Source organism: Mus caroli, chromosome 15 (assembly GCF_900094665.2).
Source record: "Mus caroli chromosome 15, CAROLI_EIJ_v1.1, whole genome shotgun sequence".
NCBI classification, from domain to species: Eukaryota; Metazoa; Chordata; class Mammalia; order Rodentia; family Muridae; genus Mus; species Mus caroli.
In genome coordinates this window covers 80,061,840-80,072,482 of record NC_034584.1, presented here as the reverse complement: position 1 = coordinate 80,072,482, position 10,643 = coordinate 80,061,840, and the positions used below count along the sequence as shown (strand labels likewise).

At 51.0% G+C, this 10,643-nt stretch overlaps 1 protein-coding gene across 3 annotated transcripts in view; it reads right to left on the bottom strand.

Moving 5' to 3' along the window:
* The window catches only part of Gramd4 (GRAM domain containing 4), a 77,730-nt gene that overhangs the window by 55,232 nt on the left and 11,855 nt on the right, over window positions 1–10,643 (bottom strand). The window contains exons 1-2 of one of the 3 annotated variants that reach the window (XM_029469884.1): window positions 5,982–6,038; window positions 4,315–4,490 (exon numbers count right to left, since the gene is read on the bottom strand). The exons of 1 other annotated variant lie outside the window; for it this stretch is intronic. In XM_029469884.1, the coding sequence (XP_029325744.1) occupies window positions 4,315–4,400 (86 nt within the window). In that variant the 5' untranslated portion in view covers window positions 4,401–4,490; window positions 5,982–6,038. Of the gene's footprint in view, window positions 1–4,314; window positions 4,491–5,981; window positions 6,039–10,643 lie in introns of those variants that run through there. One more of the 3 variants, XM_029469885.1, reaches the window with a different exon arrangement.

The following is a 10,643-nucleotide window of genomic DNA, read 5'->3' as shown; positions in this document are numbered from 1 at the left end:
GGTTCACACCTTTAATCCTAGCGCTCGCAGTTGGGGTTACACAAAGAAACCCTGTCTCAAAACAATAATAACAAAAACTAAACTAAACCAAACCAAAAAACTCTCAAGTCCCATGGACAGGAGAAAAATTTTAAAGCAAGTTGCAAAGCCCTCTGGGTACAACTGAAGCCTACAACACAGGTAATCTGAAAGCTGTATGCTGCAATCAGAGCTGTCTTAAGGCAGAGTCTTCAGGGTAGCCCACAGGCAAGGTGGTAGGAAGACAAGTGTTCCTGGGAGTGCTACAGTCTGAGAGGACTTCAAGGGAGGCTCCAGCCAGTCAGTAAAGATAAAGTGTGTGAATGTGCCACTGCTTGGGAACATTAAAGAGACTATTAGGTGTTCTGGGTGCACCTACTATGTGCCAGGCATGCTGCTTTTTTTTTTTTTAATCATCCTTGTTTGAGACAAGATCTCATGCTGGAGCCAAGGCTGGCTTGTAATTCACTATGTACCCAGATTAGCTCCAAACTAGCAGCCATTCTCCTGCAGCAGCCTCCAGAGTGCCAGGATTGTAGACATGAGTTTTAGGTACACTTGATTTTGGGGCTGAGGTACAGACAAGTAGAGGGTGATATTGCTGGAGCTGTGAATGCTGGACTCAGAAGAGTTCCCTAGCCTGAGGGACAGACAGTGACAGCCCAGGACGACAACTCCACTGAGGTTAAAAAAAAAAAAGTCAGCTGGTGGATATGCAGGGAAGGCAGTGTGGCCAGTGTCCTCTCAACAGAAAAAACCAGAGAGGAAATGGCAGGGAAATCTTATTAAGAATCATCTCATTCCAAGCACAGTATGGGGTGCCAAGTGACCTGTGACTCAGAGAGGGGACAAGGCAGTGGTCAAGACTCAGGAAATGAGCACAGGTCGTGGAGATGGAAACCAGCAGGCAGCTCTGGGTTCATCTGGGAGGCTCGGCCCAATTGCACGGGGCAGCAGAGGTAGCAGGAATTGGCCACAGGTAATTAGCCCCTCCAGCCTTCAACGATGCCAGCCATGCTCCCCTGAGGATAAGCAACCTGCTTGGCACTTCCCAGGTCACACCTCAGTGAAGCCCATGGACAGCAGCTGGGTTCCAGGCTCCTCATCTCTCTCTAGGCGTGACACACACTAAGAAAAACCCCTGGAACTTTCTACGCTGATTACAGAGGCCTTCCTTTCTTAAGAGATGAAGAAACAGGAATCAGGGAGGAAAGATACGACCATCACATGGTAGAAGATGGAATCAGGTCTTGCTGCTCTCGTCCTCTTCTGGGGCCCCTGCCAGGATGTGAGCCCCAGAATGAGGCAGGGTGAGTGGAGGAACTGAGGGGCCTGTTTCCAGGCAGTTGTGCTGCTGCTGGTGGTGGCAGTGTGCATGCATGCGTGTGTGTGTGTGTGTGTGTGTGTGCGCACAGACACAACCACAGGGAATCATGGAGAACAGCAGGAAGACAGTCCCTCTAAGATTGAAAAGATCCAGTGACCCAGCGAGCTGACCTCTGAATCTATGTACAAGAGAATGGAATCAGCAGTCGGGGCTGAGGTGTCCACAAATCTCTGCTCAAAGCACCTACCGAAGCACACCTGGCCATCCTTGGGCTGTCCCGTCACAGCGGACCCTGTGGAGAGCTACAGCGATGCAGGTGTCCCTCTTCTCCGTCCTCCTTCTCGTAAGTTTTCTAAGTGAGCATGTGCCGTGGGTGCTGACATGGAGTGGGGTTGTCATGGACATTATTCAGTAAGTTAATAAATATCTTTAAAGTCTTTTTGCTTTAACTTCTGGTACGAGAGGCAGCCATCGACACAACCCACATAAACACAGCCTGGAATGTCTTCAGCCCCCGAAGGCTGTGAGGGAACCAAGATGGAGGTGGGGATGAAGCAGGAAGGAGTGGGAGGCGGTAGGGGCGGAAGGCAGACTTGGAGGCCTCCCGGATAGACACCAGGCAACCAGTGGACAGCCTGCCCGTGACCTCTGACCTGCCACTAGGTCTTGGAGGACCAAAGCAGGTCCTACAGGGAGCTATATCCAGGCGTAATCTGGAAGAGGAGCCAAGTCAAGAGTCTCACTTTAAAGAGAAGGTCAGAGGAGACCCAGAACACCACATGTCACAGAGCCAGCTGGAGTGCCCATCTTCTTTCTGGTCACAGCCAGAAACAGCCTTGATTCATTTCTAAGTTAGTAGGACATGGGGACCTCTAGTGCGCCTCACTAACCTAGCAAGGACCCGAAGGTCAGAGTCGAGGCTGGTGGGTGGCTCCTTGTGTAAATGTCACAGTAAATGTACTGTCAAGAAGAACACAGCCCAGGATGGCTCGGCAAGTGGTCTCTGTCCACAACACCCACTGACAGGCAGAGCCTGGGAGAAGCTCGTACCCAGGGGCGAGGCAAGGAAAAGGTGGGTGGGTGTTAGCCTGGAGGCCAGCAGGTGGCTTGGGCAAAACCAGATGAGGCCAGCTAGAAAGTGAGGGGGTGGAGAGTGTCAGGGCAGGGTTCCTCCCTGCCCTGACCAGAGGTCACTGTGCATAAGGGCTGCTGGGAAGGCGAGACATAGTTGGGACATCCCAGAGTTCCTCAGCAACTCAACTTTATCCTCATGTACCTACCTGCCAGAGGTCGCTACCTCATCACTTCTTGGCCTTTTGGCCAAGTGTAGAAGCCACCACCCCATGACAAAGAAACAGAACACAGAGAGCCTCAGAAAGACAGGACAGTGCCCTGCTCCTAGTCAGGACTCCAGGCTTCATCACCACAGGCTCCTGGCCCTGTGGACCTTACGCCAGTACTTGTGAGCCTTTGCCCCTCCCCAACACGAAGAGCAACGGTGGAGACCCAGTAGGGCAGCGGGCCCCTCCAGACTTCTTCTGGTCATTGTCAACGTTACACCATCCGGACATGACAGTAGACTGATGTTACACTGACAGCCAGCCCCATACAAGCCCTCTCTCCAAACACACACTCATCCCAGGACCACTGCTATGCACAGCTGCCCCTTCCTGCCTCCCTACACAAGACCTCTCTTCCAGGAAGTCCTCCCTGACTCCCACAGTTCACTCGAACCTCTTATCCTCAGCGCACAGCAGTCCTGAGGTAGCTGCGTGCTTTTGTGTACCTACACACCTGTATGGGTTACCTGTGCGAGCTTGTACACCTGTACTCCCATGTGGGCTCACTTAGCCATGAGGGCCTGCTCGAATACATCTGTTCCCCAGAAGTGAGCACCCTTGTATGCCCTTCTCTACTGCCTGTGTAATGCATCTCTCTAAGGCCCCACATCTAGCATCCTCCCCTCAGTGAAGACCAATGCTGTCCATCAGGAATGTGCTAGACAGGCTCAGGACACAGCCCCCAGGCGAGAGCTCTGGGCAGCCATTTCAGGAACTGTTACTGGCGGTGGGGGCCTATGATGGAGGGCCTGGTTGTAGCCAGCTTTAAGTAACTAGGCATGAAATAGTCAATTTCCAAAACCATTTGAAGAGAATATTTTATGACTAAGGGGCAGGACACATCCACAGATTCCCCATCCCCCCAACACACACACCCATTGCCTGTTACAGGGTACTTTGATCCATAAGTCCCCTGCCGCAGTTTCCCTATATCCCAATAAAATTAGAAAATGGAAATTGGTAGAGAACAATGGGTTTGTTCGGAGTTATTGAGCAAGAGGGATAAGGAAGTCTAAACCCCTGTACATGTTATCTTCCCATTTAGAGACATTTTTGAGGCAAAGGCCAGAATGTATGTATATACTTGGGCAGAGACAGTTTAATGGCCCTGTTGTGTGGGAAAAGATGCCTGCATTCTGGGTTGCCACTGGTATTGCTGTTCAGCCACAGAGTTGTTAACTCATGTCCAAACCAAAGGAAAGAGGGCACTGAAGAGTTCCCAGCTTAAAAGAATCGTGGATTACGGCATGTGAGGTCTCATCCCGCCCTGACCCTGGTTCTTTGTCCCTTGGCCTCTCCTTTGCTAAGTGTAGCATGCAAGTCTTTTGCATCTTCTACATAGATCAGCTCCAGCTCCCATTCCCACATGCCTGTCACACACAGATGTGAACAAAGGTGAGGGGTGGCCATGGGACAGACTCTCCTGAAGCTGTCTGCTCTCCTGTCAGGGCTTCTGTGACATTTGTTTCACAAGCAGCAAGCTTCCCAGGTCAGGTCCAGGAGACAGAGAGAAAAGTCACTGGTGGCCAGACACACTAACTTGCTCACTAACTTGCTAGAAAGAAGACACCCGCTGCCCCGCAATAGGGAGTCCCTACCAAGCAAGGCCTATGAGACACCCACTCGTACCTTTCTTCAGCAAAGCCAAGATGGTATAACCCAGAGGTGGGTGGGGCTACTTCACTGCAAGGGACTGTTGGGTGGAACATTTCCATCTTCTCCAAAGCACAGAGTCTTGTTTAGAAGATCAAAGTTCACTGGCAAGTTTGGGTTCTCAGGTAATCCTACTCCAGGTGATATTAACTCTGTAACAACGAGAATATCCAGAAGGGAAAGCCGACAGCCAGCCAGCTTTGCATCAGTATCCCAGAGTGAACATCTCCCAATGTGCCCAGGCCCACAACGCCACACAGCTTAACAGGAGAAATACCTGCCCTGGGCCCCTACAGGCCCAGTTCTCTAAGGGTCTCCTGCTTGCATGTTCTGGATTCTCTTAAGGTCTTGGACCACACAGACCTGACATCACAACATCTCAGCAGATACTAAGTCCACACCCTGACCTCCCCATGTCCGTCCCCAACATTTTCCATGCACCCCTCCCCCAGTCCCAGCCTGAAATAGGCCTCAGGGCTGGCAAGGGCATGGTCTCCAGAGCTCCTGAGTTTCCTGAGTCCACACTGCTGTGGACTTAACTTTCAGCTCCTGTACCCAGATCAGATGTCCCCGCTCTCCAGGAGGTCAGAGCTGCACCAAGGCCCTGTTACCGTAAGGTCCCGTAGTCTACAGTAGAGGGCTTCCTTCCTTTTGCAATGGGTCCTTGCCGAGAGCTGACCCCACACAGCTCAACCCACACCCTGAGCATCCATGAGCCAGGACCCAACAGCTGGCAAATCCTAAGTCATATCCTGTTGCAGAGCTCCAAAGGAATGGAGAAAAAAGCCCCTCCCTCCCAGATCCAGGCCAGCACCACCTGGATCGTATCCTGAACCTTCTACAATTAGAACACATCGACCAAAACCAATGCGAGCTGACATCTCACTCCGAGACCAACACCTCCACACTCTACTTTCTCTCCACACACCCCACTGTCCCCTCCCTCCAACAAACTCATCCCTCAGCTCCACTTGGGCAGCAAGAGAACCCCAAACTTCTCAAGAGTCACCCAGGTCTCACCAAAAAAGGCCACCACAGGTGAAACTCTAGTAAACTAAGTTGAAAATCAATAAATGTGTCTGACCAGAACAGACCGCTCTCTGCTTTGAAAGGTGACAACAGCCAGAGAGAGCCCTGTGTCATGTAAAGTTGTTGCAAACAGTAACTTCAGATTTAAAAGAAGTTGGGCTATAGAGATGGCTCAGAGGTTAAGAGCACTGACTGCTCTTCCAGAGGTCCTGAGTTCAAATCCCAGCAACCACATGGTGGCTCACAATCATCCATAATGAGATCTGATGCCCTCTTCTGGGGTCTCTGCAGACAGCTACAGTGTAAATAGCTGTAAGTAAATCTTTTTGTTTTTTGTTTTGTTTGTTTGTTTGTTTTTGGTTTTTTTTTTTTTTTTTTTTTTTTCGAGACAGGGTTTCTCTGTATAGCCCTGGCTGTCCTGGAACTCACTCTGTAGACCAGGCTGGCCGCGAACTCAGAAATCCACCTGCCTCTGCCTCCCAAGTGCTAGGATTAAAGGTGTGTGCCACCACTGCCTGGCTTTTTTTTTTTTTTAAAGTGCACTTGTTTTGTCCTAATAAAAATAAGAATATCAGCTGAAAGGATTTTCAAAACAGGAGAACACCCAAACTCACCGCACTGTCTCATGTCCACAGGCCTCGGGGCTAAGACCGATCTCTCGCTGGGAAAATCCAAGCTCTGAGGCATGAAAGTCCAGCGGATCCACGGCCTTGCCTCCTGGCATGTCTCCCTCCACAATCACACCACCGCTCTAAGGCCACACCTGGCGCCTGGTGGAGGCCTTCCCTCTTCATGCGACAGTGACAGCTCCCGCAGGACAGCCACTTCACAGTCCTCCGGGCCAACGACCCAGAGCTCAAAGGTCTGGCCCTGAGTCCCAGGGGTGGGCAGGTCTCAAGAAAGCAGGCATGAGGACCTGGCTGGGCCGGATGAACAGGTTCACAAGAAATGTGGAGAAGGGAGGCTCCTGCTTTTCCACCAGACAGACAGACAGCAGCTGAGTCAACTGTGAAGCAAGGGAACTTCACAAAGGGGTGGCGGGGTACCGTGAGGGAAAGGTCCCGGGATGAAAGAGAACACTCTCACCTCCCAATTCCAGAGGCTTAAAAAAACTCCTGCCTGCCAGTTAGTTGAAATGGAAGACCAAAAGAAGGGCTGGGCACACATACCCTGAAGCCAGAGAGGTACCCACCTCCACCCACAGAGGGCACAGGTACAAAGCCACGTCAGACTTCACAGGGTCCTATGTCCATGGTCCTACTTCAGGCTGGACCAGGTGACAACTGTCATTGTGCCACATGCACACCTGCAGAAACTGATGCCTGACTCAGAGATGCCACCTAACTCAGCTAACTGCATCCCTTGGCCTTCCAAAACACAGCTCAAGTCCCTCCATGCAGAAGGGTAGCAGGGAGCTGGGCCTAGCTACCATATCCGTCCTCCTCATCAGTCCAGGCAGAGACAACAGAGAGAGACTTCAGTGTAGTGGTCTCTGACTTCCCCTTGAGGTGCCAGGCTGGGACCATGACATTGAGTACCCATGAAGGGAACATCTTCCACAATGTGCAGGCTACCAGAGGCTATCATCAGGACGGTGACATAATGAAACCCCCTGTGCCCACTCCTGACATCCTCCTTCTTCACGCCCTGGATGAGCAGTGGGGTGGTGGAGATAGTGAAATAGTGACCAATTGCAAGCCACGAACCTGAAGAACCCAGAATGCAGAATGAAGTACCCACGGGTCCCTAGTGAATCATGTGTCTCTCAACCCTTTACCTTGCAGACAGGGTAGCCACGTGCCATGTGGTATGGCTTTGTGATTCTATAAATGTTTCTCTCTTGGCCTCCTGAGAGGACTCAGCTATTCCCCTCACGGCTGGGAAGGGGTTCTGGGAGAAGCCAGGGGTATGGGGCAGGAAGAGAGGGTTGACCCCGTGGCTGGCAGAGGCTGGCCGATCCCCCCTCAAGGGTTGAGCTGCCTAAATCAGAAGCCACCCCCTCTCAGAATCCATAATTCTCTTCCCTTGAGACCCCAGTGTCCCTAAGGGCCACTGGCCCAGAATATCAGGTTCACAGACAGCCATGGATGATAAAGATGGGGTTTGAATGAACTTTTCTAGGGAAGACACAAACAAATGTCTGCTCCCCAGATATAGTCCCAGGGACAGAGCAAAGTACTATACCACCAGTGTCCAACTTGATGAACCAACGTGTTTATTAGACTCACTCACAGAGCATGGGTGACCCCCAAACACCACTCAGCATGGATGGTGACTTCTTCACAGCTGCATAGATGGAACCCCACCCCTACGGTTACCCCTCCAGTCTCTAGATCCTGTAGCTCCTTCCCAGACCCCTAGGCCACATGCAATTAGAGCAAAGTCAGGGCTGGCTGGGGAGCATAGAAAAGAATGGCTGGAAACTCAGACTAAGGTCCAGTGGCTCTCCATACTTCCTTCTATATATGAACGACAACAGTCAAAGGGCCATGCCTCAGGGGTTTCTTGCAAGTTATCACTGCTACTGTCTGAAGATAATAGCTGTTATACTCAGAGAACAGTGTTCCATAAGAGGGGGCCATGCAGGTGTGCATGTTGCAGGGGGTGTCCCTGTCTCGTGTGGTTTTAAAGGGAGAATCACAAAGCAGAAAGCCAGAGTGGGAAGCCACGTTAGCTTTGGAAAGAAGCTAGGTCAAAACCTGCTCTGTTAGTGAACTCCCCCACACACACACACAACACACACACACACACACACACACACACACACACACACTCAAATCGCCTGGACTGCTTGCTCCGGCTGCAGATACAGAGAGGTTCTCCTGTGAACCTGAGTCACTTCAACACAGGGAAGAGGACACTTTCTGGGCCTGATGCTGGGGGAGTATAAACAGCTGCATCCCTTCCTTCTCAGCTCCATGGCTCTGTTACCTGTAGCAAGTAGGCACAGGAAAACAGAGCTGAGAGCTAGGTTCACACCGAAAGGTCCGACTCCCTGGTGTCTACACACCACATCAGCAGAAATCTACAAGATAGTAAAAGTGGGGAGCCTGGGAGCCTGCCTACTCCCTCCCAGGCTGGCTCCCTTATACCTTTGCATTTTAGGGGTCTCAACTTTCCCCTAAGGGGAAAAAGTTCCCAGGGGATTCTGTCATCAGAAGAGCCAAAGCCTTCTGTCCCATCAGGGATGACTACCAACCTGTGTCTAACTCAGTTTTGCCTCCTGAGAAACCTGCCCTGCTTAGAGCTACCTGCAAGGTCTCTCCTGACCCAGAGACTATCTCATCCTCTGCCTGGAGCTCCAAGAGACCTGGAAGCCTCTCTCTGACCCCTCACCTAACCCCTTTATGCCCCAAGCTATCCACTCCAAGTATGTCTACACATGTCTGGCTCCTCTACCTGCAGGCCTCTGCACCTGTCCTGGTCTAAAAGACACAGCCAGTCCTATCTGATGAGAACACCTTTGCCTTCCTCCAGCAGGAAGAACCAGAGAGTGGACGCAGCCAGAAGGGAGAAAAGCACACCAGACAAGCAGTGGGAGGTATGGTGCAGAAGGAGGCCAGAGTTTGATTCTAGGTGACTTCTTCGAGGTCTCTCTGCCTTGTATGTGTATAGGTAGGGTCTCTCAACAGATCTCAGAGCTCACCAATTTGGCTAGTCTGGTCATCCAGCTTGCTTGAGGTCCTGTCTCCACCTCCTGCATACTGGAATTACAGGTGCGCTCCAGTCCCTCTCAAATTTATGTGGGTGCAGAGGTCCAAACTCCATCCTTACACTTGTACGGCAAGTACCTTACCCTACCCACTGGGCCATTCCCCAGGCCCAAATCTACTCTACTTTACCTTTCTTTCTTTCTTTCTTTCTTTCTTTCTTTCTTTCTTTCTTTCTTTCTTTCTTTCTTTCTTTCTTCCTTCCTTCCTTCCTTCCTTCCTTCCTCTCTCTCTCTCTCTCTCTCTCTCTCTCTCTCTCTCTCTCTCTCCCCCCCTTCCCTCCCTCTTTCTTTCTTCCTTTCTCTCTTTCCTTCCTTCCTTCCTTCCTTGTTTTTGTCAAGACAGGGTTTCTCTGTGTAGCCTTAGCTGTTCCAGAACTCACTCTGTAGACCAGACTGGCCTTGAACTCACAGATCTATCCACCTGCTTCTGCCTCCTGAGTGCTAGAATTAAAGGCATGTGCCACCATACCCAGCCCAAATCTCTTAAAGACCTGCCCCACCACTCCAGGCAACAGGGTTCACCTCCATCTGCCCTATGTGCACTCCTCAGAGGACAGGGAGAGGGGGTTGCCACCTGCTCTCACACCAGCACAGACCCGCAGGAATGAGGGAAATGAAAGACAGCAGAAAAAGAGCCACATCCGTATTATCTCACTCACAACACCCTGTGGAGATAGGAGACTGCCTGAGGTGGGAGCATTCCAGGCAGGGAGATGTCACCCAAGGTCTGGGGACAAAAAAAAAACACCCCAGTGAGGGCCCAGTGAGAAACCTGGGGTCCCTGAAGTCGGGGCTCATCCCATGACAGAGTTAGATCTCCTTTCTGTTACTGATAAGGAGAAAACACCAACACATCTACCAGAGGCGACGACGGCTTCTGGGTTACTTAAACCATTGCATTACTCTCACACATCTGGGAGCCCAGCAGATAAAAATCAATTCCTTTCGTGCTGTTATTCAAAAGCTTTCCTTTTTTTTGAAATCGCATGCAGAGATAGCTCTAATTTAGGTTACGTTGGTGAGCCAAAATAATGGCCGAGTGGAGTTTCTATTTCCTAATTATACGGAATTTGGGACGAAATATCGGTGTGATTCTGAGATACTTGATAAATAGGCCACAACGAGTTCAATTTGCTGCTAAAAATCCTTCACACTCAAAACAGCAGCACTAACTCCCCTATCAGGAAGAAGTGGCAAGGCGGCCAGCAGGAAGCCGCAGCCCCTCCTGCAGGCTGGCGTATCCTGGAAGGGAAAACCAATTACAGAGCTAACTCCCCTTCATGGAAACCACTGGACCCTAAGTTCCTTGTCACCCTTGTCACTGGTGGGAGGCCTGCCTTGACCAGTGTAGGGAACTGAGCCACCACCACCCCCAGCAACATCTCCCCCCACCCCCACCCCCACCACCCAGGCCTGTGCAGTTAGCCAACCCCACGATGAATGAGCAAGGCCCCAAACACAGCCACTGAGCATTCTGAATCATTACAGCAACGCCCTGGACTATTTTCAATCCTACCCTTAAATACTCAATTACAAAAAAAAAAAAAAAAAAAAAAAAAACCCC